At 48.3% G+C, this 18,045-nt stretch overlaps 1 protein-coding gene across 2 annotated transcripts; it reads left to right on the top strand.

Moving 5' to 3' along the window:
* The first annotated feature begins 5,827 nt into the window (after positions 1-5,827).
* On the top strand, positions 5,828-17,198 carry GOLT1A (golgi transport 1A). 2 transcript variants are annotated; one of them, NM_001444233.1, is made up of 5 exons: positions 5,828-5,932; positions 13,585-13,676; positions 14,670-14,848; positions 16,108-16,171; positions 16,851-17,198. In NM_001444233.1, exons 1-5 carry the CDS (start codon positions 5,908-5,910, stop codon positions 16,887-16,889), a joined length of 399 nt encoding a protein of 132 aa, NP_001431162.1. In that variant the 5' UTR covers positions 5,828-5,907; the 3' UTR covers positions 16,890-17,198. The 2 variants fall into 2 exon arrangements, with proteins under 2 accessions (NP_001431162.1, XP_084830314.1); XM_084974188.1 differs by lacking the exon at positions 16,851-17,198 and adding an exon at positions 16,343-16,505.
* The last annotated feature ends 847 nt before the right edge of the window (positions 17,199-18,045 follow it).

The following is an 18,045-nucleotide window of genomic DNA, read 5'->3' as shown; positions in this document are numbered from 1 at the left end:
GCAGGCCAGAAGGGAGTGGCATGATCTACTTAACGTGATGAAAGGAAAAAACCTCCAACCAAGATTACTCAAACCAACAAGGCTCTCATTCAGATTTGGAGGAGAAATCAAAAGCTTCACAGATAAGCAAAAGTTGAGAGAATTCAGCAACACTAAACCAGCCTTACAACAAATACTATAGGGACTTCTCTAGGCAGAAAAGAAAAGACAGCAACAGGAAACAAAAATTCCACAAATGACAAGGCTCACCAGTAAAGGTATATACACAGTAAAGATACGAAATCATCCATGCACAATTATACCACCAAAATCAGAAATCATGAGAAGAGGTGAGTACAAATGCAGGACACTGGTGATGAACTTGCAATTAAGAGAACAACAACTTAAAACAATCTCATATACATATAGACTCATATCAAAACTTCAGAATAACTTCAAACCAAAAATCTACAATTGATACACAAACAAGGAATCGCTGGATAAGAAATAATAAGTGCATAATCCACCCTGAAGGGGGTCATTTGACATCATTCTTGGAATGCTGAAGTCTTCTTAGATCTGATTCTGATTTCCTCTCCATCAGTGAATTTATGATAATTATAATTAAATAATGCCACTGTACAGTTAAATAATACAGTTCTACAATTGTATTATTAATAACCATTTCTCTCCATGGTACAATGTAAGGTCTATAATATCTTGTTTATCACCTCGCCTAGAATAGTGTAATGCCTATACTGAAGAATCAATAAAATGTAACAAATTATGAGGACATATTTATATAGTTACACTGTTTTTTAACCAATTTATATTTTACTTATTTTCAGAGGGTGTATTATTTTTGTTATTCTAACCAGTTAAGTTATTCTTTTTATTATGCTATATAAAATATTTTATATTAGCCTTATAAATATATAATATATATAATATTATATATATATAATATAAGGCTTTCTTCTTTATAAATTTTAGTTGCATAATATACACAATTTTAATATAATGCTAATTTTTAAAGAAAGATTGAAATGTAATAGATAATACTAAATAGTAAAGATGAAAGCCATACAAAATGGGATAAAGTATAGAATAAATTTCCTATTTGTCTCAGTGTATTTTCCATTCCACTTCTCCAGAGGGAGTCACTTAATCTCTTATGATCCATGATATAATAATCTGTGTGAATGTAATTGTGTTTAAATATATGTATTTTATTCTGTAAAAAAAAATAAAAATAAAATTTCAAAAAAAAAAAAAGTCAAATGGGAAAATGGATTGGAGTTCCCTTTGTGGCATAGTGGAAATGAATCCGACTAGGAAACATGAGGTTGCAGGTTCGATCCCTGGCCTAGCTCAGTGGGTTAAGGATCCGGCGTTGCCGTGAGCTGTGGTGTAGGTTGCAGACAAGGCTTGGATCCTGCGTTGCTGTGGCTCTGGCATAGGCCAGCGGCTACAGCTCCAATTAGACCCCTAGCCTGGGAACCTCCATATGCTGTGGGTGCTGCCCTAAAAAGCAGAAAAAGAATAAAAGAGAAAATGGATTTAAAAAAATGAAAAATTCATTTACAAGGAGATGGTGGTGATGCTGTGCAGGCCCCTCAACTGTCTTTAGGGACATGAAGAGGGAGGAGGGGAAGATTTCCCAGGGTCCCCTTGGCTCCATAGCCTTCACTGGAGAACATCAGCAGGGCCTCCTGCCGTCTAGCCCTCTAAGGTGTCCCCCTGCCCACTTTTACTCCTCCAGCCCCAGGGCCTTCCCCATGGTGACCAGGACAGGCTTTCCAGGGCCTATGTCCTCCTTCCTGGCATTGCTCTTTGGGGACCTGCCCTGTGCATGGCAGCCACTAAATGCCAGTAAGTGTTTTGCGCTTTTAGCTTTGACACAACATAAGCTCCCCTGAAATTGTCCAAAACTACCTCAAGGGGGCGGTATCATCCCCATTGAAACCACTGGTAAGAAGACACCCCCACCTCTACCCCTACCATGCCACCATGAAGGGGCTCCATCTCCAGGACTTTAGGCTACAGACAAACCCCTCAGGGCCCAGCTCTGGTACCCAGGGCTGTCATCTGAGAATCCGGGCAAGAGGGCCCAGTTTCAGGAGAGTTCGGTTCTGAGCTCCCGGTGGGCTCCATGGCTGGCAGGGGAGGTAGTCCTAGCTGCTATTTAATACATCCGCAGGAGCAGTTTAAAAACCACAATTAAGAGGAGTCTTTCATATAATGGCATTTTACAATAGTCTAATAATAGTAATATTAACAATAGTAATTACATTATACTGAAGAGTAATAACCGTGGCTCATTAAGTATTTACTAGGGGCCAGGTAACTGGTTCTAAGCACTTCACCTGGATTTACGAATTCTCATTATACCTCTATGTGATAGGTACTATTATTATCCAAGAAACGGAGGCACAGGAAGGTAAATAAAACGTCATAGAGCTAGATGAAGCCCAGTGCACTGATTTTATAGCCTAAGCTTTTAACCTACCAGTGGTTTCAATGGGGATGATACCGCCCCCTTGAGGTAGTTTTGGAAATTTTCAGGGGAGCTTAAGCTGTGGTAATGCTAAGGGGGCAAAACTCTCACTGGCATTTAGAGGCTGCAATGCACAGGGCAGATTTCCAAAATCACTGATTGCCTTCTGTCCAACATGCCTTTAAAACGTACAGCTAAACTCACTACCATTATAAGTCAGTCATATTGCAATTCATAAAACAGTCCAACAAAGGTTTTGGAAGTTTCTAAGTTTTTTTTAAAAAATAAGTTTTATGAATAACTCAGGAAGTTAGGAGATGGTCATTATGGAGACGGCAGTAAGTGGAATAAAGACTCTGAGTATTGGAGTTCCTGTTGTGGCTCAGTGGGTTAAGAACCCAAAACAGTGCCCTGGAGGATGCGAGTTTGATCCCTGGCCTCGATCAGTGGGTTAAGGATCTGGGTTGCCACAAGTTGCAGCATTCATTGTAGGTGCAGCTTGGATTTGGCATTGCGATGGTTGTGGCATAGGCCAGCAGCCGAAGCTCCAATTTGACCCCAAGCCTGGGAACTTTCAAATGTCGCAGAGGCATATCTAAAAAGAGAGAAAGAAAAAAAGACCTTGACTCAAAATTGTTGAATCATTTACCCCATGCATTGTTTACACAATGTAGTCTAACATTTCCACTACTGTATACTTGGTTCCAGTGCAGTAGGGCCTTTGCTGAATAAGCAAAGGGATTGACTGCAAACACATCATTAAAGCAAAGATAAATGCAAGGGAAATTCCAGGGATCTCCTTGTGTCTTCTTAATAAATATTTTTAGAAATTATTTCATATTATTGCCTACTTTATATTTTTTAAGTTTTTACATCCCAAGGATGAACACCTGTGTTGTAACAGTTATATATGGAAATATACTGGGGAATTCCCTGCTGTTTTTCTTTTTTTCTGTAACACCACCCCAGGGATCCACATTCAATTGTTCTAAAAACTTTATATCACTACTTCTCTTTCCAGTCCATCCTCTATTCCTCCATTGCCTATTGGAAATATATGATCTTCAAGGCCTTTTGAAATCCCACAGGGAGTTCCCTGGTGGTCTAGTAGAAAGGATTTGATGCTTTTACTTCTACAGCCCAGGTTCAATCCCTGGCTGGGAACTGAGATTCCCACATCAAGCCAAATGAAAGAGAAAGAAAGAAATGCTATAGAATGAATTTTATCACACAATGGCATTTCAAAATACAAATCTGTGTGTCTTTGATGTGTTACCACTACCCCATTCCAGACCATAACATGGGAAGCTACATTATTATTATTATTATTGTCTTTTTTAGGTTTGCACCCACAGCATATGCAGGTTCCCAGCATAGGGGTCTAATCTGCCTACGCCAGAGCCACAGCAATGCCAGATTCGAGTTGCATCTGCAACCTTCACCACAGCTCATGGCAACACTGGATCCTTAACCCACTGTTCAAGGCCAGGGATCAAACCTGCAACCTCATGGTTCCTAGTTGGATTGTTTCCGCTGCACCACGATGGAAACTCCGGGAAGCTACTTTAATAACACATACATCATGAGTTCCCGTCGCGGCACAGTGTTTAACGAATCTGACTAGGAACCATGAGGTTGTGGGTTCGATCCATGGCCTTGCTCAGTGGGTTAAGGACCTGGCATTACTGTGACTGTGGCGTAGACTGGCGGCTACAGCTCGGATTGGACCCCTAGCTTGGGAACCTCCATATGCCACAGGTGCAGGCCTAGAAAAGTCAAACAGACAAAATATATATATATATATACACATATACATCAAACCCTATTTATTTATTTATTTAGGCTTCACATCATGTTCCCTCACTGTCTCCACTTTGCCATCTCTAACTTGTTTTGTTATCTCTACTTCACTGAAGGTTATTTCCCTCTTTCTCTTTTTTTGTGCAAGTACATCTGGTCTGTTATTACTTATCTAACACCAGGTTTTATTCTAGTGTTCATTCCCTCCTCTTTCATTTTCTTGTGTGGAGAGAGGGGTTATTTGGGTGGGGTTTTTTTGGGGGGTGTGGTATATCATGACCCTAGTCTTCTATTTCTCTTTCTCTTTTTTTTTTTTTTTTTTTTCAGGGCCACACCCTCACATACGGAAGTTCCTGGGCTAGTGGTCAAATTGGAGCTGCAGCTGCCGGCCACAGCTACAGCCACAGCCACAGCAACTTGGGATCCAACCTGTGTCTGCAACATACACCATGGCTCATGGCAACGCAGGATCCTTAACCCACTGATCAAAGCCAGGGATTGAATCCTCGTCCTCATGGGTACCAGTCAGGTTGGTTACCACTGAGCCACCATGGGAAGTTCTTCTATTTCTCTTAAATTCAAACTTATTACAAGTAGGTGCAAGCAATCTGCCTACTTTATTTATGCCTTCTGGTAAGTCTTTCCTGAACACTTATATATTGAGAGACGTTGTGTTTTATTATAATTTTTTCTTCTTTATTATAATTAGATTTAAGTTATTTTGAAATGGTGTATGTAGATGGGTCATATTATCTATGAATTGCACTGCAGGATAGGGGGGATGTTACAGAGAGGGTGCTGGCTCTAGCGGGTTTGACGTTGGGAACTGTCCAGCCTCTCTTTTTTCAGGCCCACGGAGGGAGGAAAGGATGCAGCCACGTCTACACAGCAGGTAGGTGGGCCAGAACCAAGCTTCCTGAATCATTGTCCAGCCCTACCGTAAGCGTAAATTCATCTTTCATATTCCTTTAGCTCAACGTCACAGTCCAAAGCTGGACACCGCTGGGGGAAAGGACGTCGAACTCCCTTGGGACGTTTTTTGCCCTAGATGGAACTGAGCCTGGCCCTCCCTTAAGGCTATCAGAAACAGGTTTTAGTCAGTTCTTTCGCCCTCTAGCGTCTAGCCTGGGTACCAACAGAAAGCGAGCAAACTGCTTACAAGATGAATTTAGTAGTTTTCCAAAGAGAAACAGATCCCAACTCTTCCCCCACTTTCTACCAAACCATGTAAGGAATTCAGGTGCCCCTAGACCCCAGTTCTTCCACAAACAGCCCAAGTTTTGCGAAAGAGATGGAAACAGCTGAACTCGGCCTCAGGGCGTGGGGGGAAGGAGATAAAAGGGTCGGGTGGGCGGGGCCTTCTCCCGGTGGGCGGAGCGCATGGGAGGGAGCTTTGCTCTCTGGGAAGAACCAGGAGCAAAGGAGGGTGTGACTTCAAGCAGCTGTGTGTGTGTGTGTGTGTGTGTATGTGTGTGTGTGTGTGTGTGTGTGTCTAGAGTTAATGATTTACCAGAGGCCCATTTCACAACTTGCCAAGGGTCAGCTTCCCTTGAGCATGTACAAGTTCGGTCCTCTCTGCTCCTCGCCCCTTGCCAGCTTCCACCCGGGAGGTCCCCCAGGCAGCCTGCAGCATGATCTCCATCACCGAATGGCAGAGTGAGTGTGAGGGGCCGGTGCTGTAGAGGCGGCTGGCCTGGAACTGGGAATCCAGGCTGCAGTGGGTGGAGAGCAGCCCCTCCCAGCAGGGACCTTTCTCTGGGGAACCGGGAAGGCGACCTCTGGAGCCGGTGGCTGGGAGCTGCTGTGTTGGCATCCTCCAGGCAGGCAGCAGGGCCAGGGCGGGGTGTGGCTCCCTGCCTTCCACAAGGTGGGGATGGGGCTTGATCAGGACCCCCAGGTAGCCAGAGGCTGGTTTCTATTCAAGCACTCAAGCTGGAACCCATTCAGGGTTCTTAAACCTGGGATACCACAAAGGCAGACCTGGTAGATTCTCTGTCTATTTAGACATCTTTCCCCCACAAACTCTTAGGGTCTTCTGTGACCCTGGGCCCTTTCTTATCAGAAACTAAACCCAAATCCCCTCCCCAAATCACTGTTGTTACCCCTAAGTATCTTTCCCCTCAGGAGAGAGGGCAGGGCAGTCCCCAGGTCCAGGTGAGAACTATAGCTCCGTGAGTTTCATTTGGGTGAGTTACTTAAAGCCAATGTCTCATCTGTGAACCAGGGATACTGTTCGTTCGTTCACTGAACAAATGTGTCTCCTCTGTTGGGCACAGAGTATACAACAGTGAGGGGAACAGACATATTCCCTGCTTATGTTCCAGAATGAGGCAACAGGTAATGAGCAGATAAAGACGTTAGTATGTAGTACGTCAGATGGTGATATGTCCTCTGGAAAAAAATAAAACAAGTTGAGGAGGCTTGGGAGTGCGGGCTAGGAGAGATTTTGTTTAGAGTGGTAGGGAAACGCTTCCCTGGGAAGGTATTCTTCTACGGAGACCCATAGGAAGTGAGGAGGCAAAGCCATGCAGCTCTCTGGAGGGGGCAATGTTCTAGGAAGAGGGGACAGCCAGTGCAAAGGCCCTGGGGCATTAGCAGACCTGATGTATTTGAAGAACAAGGAGGCTGGTGTGGCTGGAGCAAAGTGAGGAAAGGGGAGATTAGTAGGTAGGTTAGTCAGGAAGGTCATGGAGAGGCCAGGCTGTCTAAGAATTTTGGTTTTACCTTCATAAGATGGGGAACCATTGGAGGGTTTTGTGCAGAGGACTGATGTGATCCGCTTATGTTTTTAAAAAGTCACTCTGGATGCTGGATTGAGAATAGACAGACTGTAGAGGGGTGGGGTCAGCAACAGAAAGACTGGTTTGGAGGCAAGAGATGGTGAAGGAGACCGGTTCTGAGGGGAGAGGCGATGATGGAAGAGGCGCAGGGTGGTAGCAGCAGACTGGTGGGAAGTAGTCAATGCTGAACCTATGCTAAGGAGATTGCTGAGAGGATTGATGGATGGACTGGATGGGAGATGTGAGAGAAGGAAGTCCAGAATGCCTCCAGTATGTTCAGCCTGTGCAGTCAGAAGGGCTGGGTAGGGGGAAAGCAGGAGTTGGGTTTTAGATGTGTTGAGATTGATGTCAAGCAGTAGTCGGGTATGTGAGTCTCTAATGGAGAGAGACATTTGGGAGTTGCCAGCATAGAGATGGCATTTTAAACCCGAAGGTCCCAGGAGTTCCTATGGCTCAGTAGTTAACGCATCCGACTAGGATCCATGAGGTTGTGGGTTCGATCCCTGGCCTTGCTCAGTGAATTAAGGATCCGGCGTTGCCGTGAGTTGTGGTGTAGGTCGCAGACGCAGCTCTGATCCTGTGTTGCTGTAGCTCTGGCGTAGGCCAGCGGCTACAGCTCCAATTAGACCCCTAGCCTGGGAACCTCCATATGCCGCAGGAGCGGCCCTAGAAAAAGCAAAAAGACAAAAAAAAACAAAAACAAAAACAAAACCAGAAGGTCCCCTGGATACCGATTCTCAGCCTCCCCACTACTGACATTTGGGGGCAGGATAGTTCTTTGTTGTGGGGTCAGTCCTGTCCGTTACAGGATTTTAGCACTATCCCTGGCCTCTGCCCACTAGATGGCAGTAGCACTCTCTCACTCCCACTTGTGAGACTCAAAATCTCTTCGGATTTCGCTAAATGTCCTTGGGGGAACAAAATCGCCACCTCCCCCACCCTACCCCCAGTTGGGAACCACTGACCTGAGGGGAAAGAAATATAGAAAGAGAAGAGGACTGAGGGCTGAGCCCAGTGGCGAGCCCAGTAGCAAGCCCACGTTTTATTAAACCAACATGTGTTTTAAGTCCTAAGCAGAATGTGCGAAGTCCTGCAAGAGAGAGAAAAGAGGCAACCAGCTTAAGTCAGGAAACACAGTGGATCAGATTTCCCTGAGAAACTGACATCTGCCTTGAGATCTGAAGGAGGAGAGTGTGTTAGGCAGGAAACAAGTAGGTAGAAATAGCATGTGCAAAGGCCCCGAGGCAAGAAGGCTCACCATGGAAACAGTGATGTGGTTGGGGTATGGCAGCCGTGGGCGATAAGGGCAGGAGATGAAACTGGACAAGCAGGTCTAAGCCCCATTATGTGGGGTCTGAAAGCCAAGGCAGGCATGGGAGGACTCTGTGTCGGTCTAAGTCCGTGGGAAGCCATGGAAGATTCTAGGCAACGCTAATATGAGTGGATTACACGTTTTCCAAGATCCCTGACTATGGTGAGGAGAAGGGATAAGAGGCTAGCAGGAATGAAGCAAGAGACTAACTGGGGAATGTTGCAGGAGTCCGGGAAGGAGATAATGGTGGCTTGGAATTAAGTGGTAAGAGTGGAGAGGAATGGACAACTTTCAAGATGCATCTGGTACAGGAGGAGTTAATACAACATTGTAAATCAACTATACTTTAAAAATTTTTTATGAGACATTTGGGAGGAAGAAGCCATAAAACTCAGCTGTGGATTGAATGAGGGAGGGAGATGGCAGGAACAGTGAGATAGACTCAGTGATGCCCCTTGGGCTTCTGCCTCGAGCTGCTGGGTTCATGGTGATGACATTTTTTTCGTTTGGGGAAAACCGAGTGAAGTGCAGCTTTAAGGATGGAAAATCAATAGCTTAGTCTGGACCTGCTGAGTTTAAGACACCTTGGACAGAGAAAGAGATATGCCAGGTGGGCAGCTGGATAAGAATTTGGAAGCTCAAAGAGAGGCATGGGCTAGAAAGACAAATATCAACATTGTCAGCACACAAGAGATACTTAAAGCCGTGAAAATCCCTGTGAAAAATCCCTGTGAAACTAGAATGAGAAAGGAAGAGTTCCCATTGCGGCTCAGCGGGTTAAGAACCCAACTAGTATCCATGAGGATTCGGGTTCAATCCTTGGCCTCACTCAGTGGGTTACGGATCTGGCATTGCTACGGTGTAGGTCATGGATGTGGCTCTGATTTGAAGTTGCTGTGGCTGTGGCATAGGCCGGCAGCTGCAGCTCCAATTGGATCCCTAGCCTGGGAACCACCATATGCCCTGGGTGAGGCCCTAAAAAGTCAAAAAAAGAAGAGGGACTTCCCATTGTGGCGCAGCGGAAACAAATCCGACTAGGAACCATTGTCAGTGGGTTAAGGATCCGGCGCTGCTGTGAGCTGTGGTGTGGGTCTCAGACACAGCTCGGATCTGGCTTTGCTGTGGCTGTGGGGTAGGCTGGCACCTCTAGATCCAATTAGACTCCTAGCCTGGAAACCTCCATGTGCCACGAGTGTGGCCCTAAAAAAAAAAAAAAAAAAAAAAAAAAGACGTAAAGAACAGCAACAACAAAAGGTCAAAAAAGAAGGAAAAAAAAAAAAAGAATGAGAAAAGAACTGAGCTGGAGCCCTGAGTAATTCAAACCACCAAGAGGAAGAGAGGGAAATGGGAGCTGACAAAGAAGACTGGGAAAGAATGGCCAGGAGAGCAAGAAAAAAACCAAGAATATGGTGTCACGGAATCCACAACAGGATATTTCAAGACGGGAGTGGCCAGCTGCTGATAGATGAGGCGTAACACCTGTCCTCTGCATTTGGGAAGGTGGATGTGACAGGAGGCCCAAGCAAGAGCAGTGGATATGGAGGAGGTAAGGGCAGAAGTGGACTGGACCGGGTTGGTTAAAGGCACTTTCTCTAGAGCCAGACTGCTGGGTTCACACCAGACTCCTGCCAGCTGCTGGCTGTGCACCCCTGGGCACAGGTTGAGACACTCCACTTATCCTCTCAGTGTTTCAGTTCTGTTTGCGAAATGGGGCTAATGGCATAGCTACTCATAGGTGGTTAGGGAAATTTAAACGAGCTAATACGTCTCAAGTGCTTAGACTGCCTGGCACCACGTGTTCATGAGTGATAGCTATTATTACTATTAATTACTGTTAATTTTGAAACAAGAAACAAGACGTCTCTTCTCATTTCCTTCCTTCCTCTTCCTGAACAATTTTGATCTAAAGCCTTGAGATGGAAGCAGGGCAGTGCCCGGGGCAGGTGTCAGAGCCCTAGTGGGTGGAGGGTTCACACTGGGGTTGGTCTGGAGCCAGAGCAGGGGGAGGGGGGCATCCTGGCTGGGTAGGGGTGGAAGCCAGAAGGTAGCTTGATGGTGGAGGGGCCTGCAGACTCCCCCTTAATGAAGTGCTTAAAGAAACATCATCAGGAGTTCTCATTGTAGCTCAGTGGAAATGAACCCAACGAGCATTGGTGAGGACAGAGGTTCGATCCCTGGCCTCACTCAGTGGGTTAAAGATCCAGCGTTGCCGTGAGCGGTGGTGTAGGTTGCAGACACGTCTTGGATCTGGCGTTGTTGTGGCTGTGGTGTGAGCGGTGGTGTAGGTTGCAGACATGTCTTGGATCTGGCGTTGTTGTGGCTGTGGCATAGGCTGGGACTACAGATCCGATTAGACCCCTAAACTGGGAACCTCCGTGTGCCGAGGATGTAGCCCTAAAAAGACAAAAAGTAAAAAATGAAGAAAGAAAAAAGAAACATGAGTAACAGGTCAACTTGAAATCGTGCATCACCTAGTAGATGGCATGAGAAGAACCCAGCATCGCCTCTTGTTGATATTCTACATAACCTGAATCTAGTCATGAGGAGACATCAGAAAACCCAAATAGAAGGACAACTGCAGGATAAACTGGCCTGAATCGTCAAAAGCGTCAAGGTCATGTCAAGGAGAGACTATTGTTCCAAATGAAACAACCTGAAGAGACATGGCAACCAAATGACACATGCAATGGCTGTCAGTGATATTACTGAAACAACTGGTGAAACCGGAATGGGGTCTGAGGGTTGGATGATAGGAATGTATCAATCTTATGACTTTGATGGTTGTATCCCGGATGAACGGGAGAATAAAGGAAACCACAGCCAGGTATTCAGGGGTGATGAGATAGCCGGTGGCAGCTGCTTTCAAATGGTTCAGGAAAAAAAATTCTTTGTACTGTCCTTGCAACTTTTCTGTCTATTTGATATTGATTTTAAAAAGAGAAGGGGAGTTCCCACTGTGGCTCAGAGGGTTATGAACCATGAGGACACGGATTCAATCCTTGGCCTTGCTCAGTGGGCTAAGGGTCTAGCATTGCTGTGAGCTGCAGTGAAGGTCAAAGACAGCTCAGATCCCACAGTGCTGTGGCTGTGGCGTAGGCTGGCAGCTCCAGCTCTGATTTGACCCCTAGCCTGGGAACTTCCATATGCTGCGGGTGCAGCCCTAAAAACCAAAAAACAAAAAACAAAAACAAAGAGAGAAGAAGAGAGGAAGTGTGTGGTGTCTGAGATTCCCTTGCATAGCCTCAGGCCAGAGGGACTGCTGTCCTTGGCACTGTAGCTGCTTCCTGGAATAAGAAAAGCATTAAATCCGACTTCAGTTAGTGCAAGATACAGAGTTGGGAGTTGGGGGGCAGCCTGGCTCATCTTCTTCTTTTTTTTTTTTTTGCTTTTTAGGGCCACACATGCGGCATATAGAGGTTCCCAGGCTAGGGGTCCAATCGGAGCTGTAGCCGCCCGCCTACACCACAGAGCCACAGCAATGCAGGATCCAAGCCATGTCTGCGACCAACACCACAGTTCATGGCAATGCCACCACAGCTCATGGCAACGCCAGATCCTTAACCTACTGAGCAGGGCCAGGGATCGAACCCACAACCTCACGGTTCCTAGTCAGATTCGTTTCTGCTGCGCCATGATGAGAACTCCCAGCCTGACTCTTCTTGAGAGCTGCTCTGGAGGTGCAGCGTCCGGGCCGTTGTGCAAAGAGGGCCTCTGGGCTGCCATCAGCCTGGTGCTTCTCTGCGGTTTGGGGAGACCCCCCCCCCCCTTCTCCCCAGGTGTCGCCCTGGCAAGTCAGGCCTCTCTGTTCCCTGAGACTCCCAGCTGTTCTTTGCTCCAGAGCCTGGAGTCCTGGATGACCTCCAGCTGGGGGAACTGCAGGCACTTGTGTCACTCCCGGTGGCATGCCCCGCCCCCCACCCTCTGCCATGCTTTCTGCCCCAAGCACTTCAGAAGGAGCCTTGGCTGGTAATTTGACTGAAATCCCTCAGCTACTCCACCAGTGAGAGGCAGAGGAAGGTCTGAGTCTTGTGTGTGAGAAACACCATTTCTGACCCTTTTCTACATAGTTTCATGATCACGGAGTAGTTTCTCCACTGAACGCTGGAAACACTCAGGTTGGCTCATAAGAAGCAGCGGCTGCCTCCATTGCAGGAAAATTCTGGAAATGCACCAGCCTTTGAAAGGCCTTGCAGAACAAGTTGGAACACTAATAATCATGTAAGCCAGCCAATGACTGTTGCAGAAAAAAGTGTAATATAGGAGAGAAGGCATGAAGTTGAATTTGAGAAATGTATGCTATTTCTACAAAATGAGTAAGAGGCTGGACTTAAGTGTTTACAGGATGGGCATGTGGATATTTTAACAACAACAACAAAAAATGAAAACCCAATAAAATGTCCACGAGTTCCCACCGCGGCTCAATGATTAATGAACCTGACTAGTATCCATGAGGACTCGAGTTCAATCTCCGGCCTTGCTCAGTGGGTTAGGGATCCGGCGTTGCCCTGAGCTGTAGTATAGGTCGCTCAGATCTTGCGTTGCTGTGGCTGTGGTGTAGGCCAGTGGCTACAGCTCCAATTTAACCCCTAGCCTGGGAGCATCCATATACCTTGGGTGCAGCCATAAAAAGACCAAAAAAAAAAAAAAAAGAACAGAAAGCTGGGGACAGGGGTGGTTTAGAGAAGGAAGGAGACAGTGTGAAGAATTGTTCAGGAGGGCAAGCGTCCTAAGAAATAGGGCAGGTCAGCTGGGCAGCTCCAAGACCCTTTGGAGGCTGGTGGCTGTGAATTTTCAGTGGTACCCTTCTGCCCTGGTATGCACTGGGCTCCCAACTGCAAGAGGACATGGACAGAATAGGCAGAGCCATCCCCGATAGTGATCTAGATAACATAGCATTTGAAGACAAAAGGAAACTGAAAACAGAAGGCGGGGGGGTAGCACTAGGTACCTCATAGAGCTGTTGTGAGGACAGGATGCCAGAGTGTATTGAGAAGACCAGCAGTTTCCAGGTGCTCAACATAGATGTGTGCCCATTCTTCCCTTCCCTTCCCACCTTGTTATTCTGAGGACACAGAAGCCACAACTCCTGGATGGAAAAAGAGCCACCCCATCCCCCACCCCAGAGGGCACCTGTTCAGTGGCAATGGTGGGAGCGGGGGTTCCAGGACCCAGCCTCTCCCAAAGCCCAATCCACACAACTTCCTTGCCTGTTGCAGAGATTGGTGTGGGCACCACCGGCTTCGGCATCTTCTTTATCCTCTTTGGGATGCTCCTGTACTTTGACTCCGTGCTCCTCGCCTTCGGAAATGTGAGTCCCCCAGCCCTGTAAACCTACCTGAGATCTCCGTTGCTGGCCAGGCAAGGGCAGCTGGGATGGATGGTGAGACCTGCTGGGCACAGAGAATCTGAGGACCTGGATTCTCCCACCAGGCTCTGGGCGAAGCCCTGGAGGTGCCAAGATGAGTCCATCAATGTCCCCCATCAGAAACCCATCTCCTAGGGACAGGAATGTTACATCAACACAAAAGGCAAGGACAGAGGTAAAATCTCTGTAAGAGAAACATCTGCTATGAAACGAGGTGCTTAAAGAGAAGAGAATATGCCGATAGGAGAAGAATGAAGAGGAACTTAGAAAAAACTGGATGGGGTGGGTAAAGCACTTCCAGGTGGATGGAACAGCAAGAGAAAAGGTATGGAAGGAGTTCCCTTCATGGCTCATGGGTTAATGAACCTGACTAGGATCCATGAGGACATGGGTTCGATCCCTGGCCTTGCTCATTAGGTTAAGGATCCAGCATTACCGTGAGCTGTGGTGTGGGTCACAGATGCAGTTCGGTTCTGGCATTGCTGTGGCTGTGGTGCAGGCCGGCGGCTACAGCTCTGATTTGACCCCTAGCCTGGGAACCTCCATATGGAGCAGCCCTAGAAAGGAAGAAAGAGAGAGAGAGAAGAAGGAAGGAGGGAAGGAAGAAAGAAAGAGGGAGGAAGGAGGGAAGGAAGGAAGAAAGAGAAATGACATCCTGTGTGAAGAAGCACTTGAGATCCAAGAAATTGGGTTGAAACATGCTAGAGGCCTTTGCAGGTCTCCCGGTCTCCCCCCGCCCCCACTTCCTCTGGGCATGGGTGTTCCTAACCGGTTCACGTTCCTCAAGGCTCTGGGAATTGTGCTCGTTGCTGGCTCACCCTCTCCCATGTTGTCCCTCCCGGAAGGGTTGACAAGTCCTGCCCCATGTCTGCTGCGTGGCACCAGCCCCAGCCCCTTACTCCCCAGGGAGCTCACCCCTGTTTTGCTCCTCTGCAGCTGCTGTTCCTGACCGGCCTGTCCCTCATCATCGGCCTGAGGAAGACGTTTTCCTTCTTCTTCCAGAGGCACAAGCTCAAGGGGACCAGCTTCTTCCTGGGGGGTGTGCTAGTTGTGCTTCTGCGCTGGCCCCTCCTGGGCATGTGCCTGGAGACCTACGGCTTCTTTAGCCTCTTCAAGTGAGTGCAGCTCCGTTACCCCTGGATGGGCTCAGCGGGGCCTCTGAGCAGCTGAGATCAGGTCTGCACAGCTTGGGGCAGCATGACCAGTACCTAAAGAACACTTTATCCTGCAAGAGATGGGGGCCTCGGAAGGGTGGAAACTGGGGAGGGGCTTCAGGCGGACACTCCCCCAACCGCAGGCTGAAAGATAAGTTGGAGGGATCAGCCCATCCATCAGCAAACATTGAGCGCCTGCTGTGTACCTGTCACTGTACCTCTCACCAGGGTGTGTGAGGTGAAGAGTGGGGCTCTGAATAAAGTGGGCACGGTCTCTAACAGAGATCCAGGCCTGGAGCCCAGGAAACCTGCAGCAGGCGGCTCATATCCAGTCTAGGGAGGAGAAGACAGTAGCAAATAAGCATCCCCCACGCATTTCTTTGTGCAAGGCCTTATGATGTAGATACTATTTTTTTTTGTCTTTTTTTTTTTTTTTTTTTTTTGCTTTTTAGGCCAACACCCATGACATATGGAGGTTCCCAGGCTAAGGGTCGAATAAGAGCTACAGCTGCCAGCCTACCTCACAGCCACAGCAACATGGGATCTGAGCCATGTCTGTGACCTACACCATAGCTCACAGCAACACCAGATCCTTAACCCTCTGAGCAAGGCCAGGGATCAAACCTGCGACCTCAGGGTTCCTAGTTGGATTTGTTTCCACTGCACCATGATGGGAACTCCTATTTTATCTTTTTGGGGCCTCACCCACAGTGTATGGAGGTTCTGAGGCTAGGGGTTGAATCGGAACTACAGCTGCTGGTCTACACCACAGCCCCAGCAACACCAGATCCAAGCCTCATCTGTGACCTACACCACAGCTCATGGCAACACAGAATCCTTAACCCACTGAGTGAGACCAGGGGTTGAACCTGTGTCCTCATGGATACTAATCAGATTCGTTTATGCCGAGCCATGCCAAGAACTCTGATGCTATTTTTATTAAACCCATTTTACAGCTGGAAACTGAGCCTCAGAGAGTTAAGGAATTTGCCCAAGTGCATACAGGTGCCAGTGAGGGGTAGATCCACTCAGAAATGGTAGGACCTTCATTCTTAACTGCTCCATTTGGCTGCCTCTCAAAAACCAGGGGTGCAGAACCATGCCTGCCCTCCAGTGCCCGGAGGCCTGCTCTGTTGGAAGCCAAAGCTGGAGTCTTTGGGGGACCTCATCTTCCCCTCTGGGGCCATCACTGACCCCTCCCTCCACCTCTCCCCTCCTAGGGGCTTTTTCCCTGTGGCCTTTGGCTTCCTGGGTAATACCTCCAACATCCCCTTCCTGAGTGCGGTAAGTGGATTATGCTCGTGGCTTGGTGGTGATGCCTTGAGGTGGGGGGAGCACATGGAGTCAGTCCACTGCCCCCAGAAGAGCACAGTAGACCCTATCCCATCTCCCCTTAAACCCCCTTCCCCAGGTTGGTGGTCTCAGCTTCTCTTCCCCTCCCTGTACCATCTCCAGGTGTCAAGAGGAGATGAGATGAGGGGACCCATGAGCAGTTGTGCCTAAGGTGTGGCTGGAGACAACAGTGGCTGTCCATAGCTCCCTGTTAGAGCCAAGGGGACAGAGACTTAGGGAGTCCAGGTGACCCAGCCAGCCAGTGCCAGATTTCTGGAGAGATGGCCGAGTCTGGGCCCCAGGCATGGAGAGGATGTGTGACAGCCAACGACAGCAGGATAAGCAGGTGGCAGAGTCTGTCCTCTCCTTGGGGCAGGCATGGGGCAGTGGTCCCCAGCCCCTGCCCCTCCCTTTCTCTGAAGCACCTAACAGAACATAAGCTCTCTGAGAAGTTCAAGGAGGCCCTAAGCCAGCATCTTGACATGCCTGCCAGCTGGGCACACCCCCGCAGCCCCCTCTCCATATCTGCACCTGGCTCTGCTCCTGGCTCTCAAGGCCAGCTTCTTAATAACCTAGATATTGAGTCTGCTCTCGACTCTTTGTCTGGAGTAATGATTCTTGGCTCCCACAGCTGTTCCGGAGGCTACAAGGCACCAGCTCAATGGTCTGAACAGCAAGAGATAAGCTCCTTGAATTTGGATCATCAGCGGAGGGGGCTGGAAAGGAAATGGGGGCCACCCCATCAGGCCCCCACCCCGCACTGACTCATGTCCCCGTCATACCTGGACCTCTCCAAGTCCAGAAGGAAGGATAGAGCTGAGTGACTGACCTCAACTCCCCACGTCAACTTAAGAGGCTGTTTAGGACTGTTGAGAGCAGAGATCCAGGGCCCCACGGAGAACAGCCTGGGCTGGGATCACATCCCACTCTGTATTTATCAGAGAAAAGGCAAAGATTAAATCCCCAAGCTGTGAATGTGCCTAAGAGTCTAAGTCAGTGTCTCTAGCCCATTAAGTCCAGTCCCTGACTCGGGGCAGGCCCACACATATCATTTCGTGTGACAAGGGGCAGGTCTGCTTTCATAAAAAGGCTTTCATTCTTACCCTGGTGTTCACTAGTCCTAATGAGTGAGATAAATGTGTGTGTGAGCCCCTGTTAGCAGTAGATATTAAATAACTGTTTTTTTTTTTGTTTTTTTTTTGTCTTTTTGCCTTTTCTAGGGCCGCTTCCCCCGGCATCTGGAGGTTCTCAGGCTAGGGGTCTAATCAGAGCTGTAGCCGCTGGCCTGCACCAGAGCCACAGCAGTGCGGGATCTGAGCTGCATCTGTGACCTACACCACAGCTCACGACAACGCCACATAGTTAACCCACTGAGCAAGGCCAGGGATTGAACCCGCGACCTCATGGTTCCTAGTCGGGTTCGTTAACCACTGAGCCATGACGGGAACTCCATAAATAACTGATGGGTCTTAATCCCCATCCTGACAGGAAGTTCTTCTCCACTACAAACTAGGTGGATGTCTGCAGCATCTGTATTGGGGTGGAGACATAGCCCCTACCTTCTGAGAGCCCATCTCTGTCCTGGGGAGCCCCTCACCCAAGGGCCCAAGAGAGACAGGAGTGCCCTGCCGTGCATACACATAGCAAGTCTCTATGAGGGCCCCTGGGTCTCTATGGAGCAATGGAGCAGGTGCTGAGGGAAGGCCTGCACTGCTTCCAGCGAGGTTCACAGCAATTCCAAAACAGTGTGATCGAGGTGCCACGGGACATGACCGTGGGTGGGGCCACACCCCAGGCCACACTGCACCTGGAAGGCTCCTGTCCCC

The sequence above is a fragment of the Sus scrofa genome, chromosome 9 (genome assembly GCF_054392235.1).
Source record: "Sus scrofa isolate SSC_HxYL_T2T_F1_AM1 chromosome 9, Sscrofa_HxYL_maternal_Yorkshire_Landrace_v2.0, whole genome shotgun sequence".
NCBI classification, from domain to species: Eukaryota; Metazoa; Chordata; class Mammalia; order Artiodactyla; family Suidae; genus Sus; species Sus scrofa.
The sequence above is the reverse complement of the archived record's forward strand: the minus strand, read 5'-3'. Positions and strand labels throughout refer to the sequence as shown.

What these genes read in the sequence shown, in the direction of transcription:
- GOLT1A (XM_084974188.1), top strand. Translation starts at nt 5,908, where the DNA reads ATGATCTCCATCACCGAATGGCAGA. An exon ending in GGCTTCTTTAGCCTCTTCAA is followed by an intron (nt 14,849 to 16,107) that starts GTGAGTGCAGCT and finishes CTCCCCTCCTAG; the next exon opens with GGGCTTTTTCCCTGTGGCCT. An exon ending in ACATCCCCTTCCTGAGTGCG is followed by an intron (nt 16,172 to 16,342) that starts GTAAGTGGATTA and finishes TACCATCTCCAG; the next exon opens with GTGTCAAGAGGAGATGAGAT.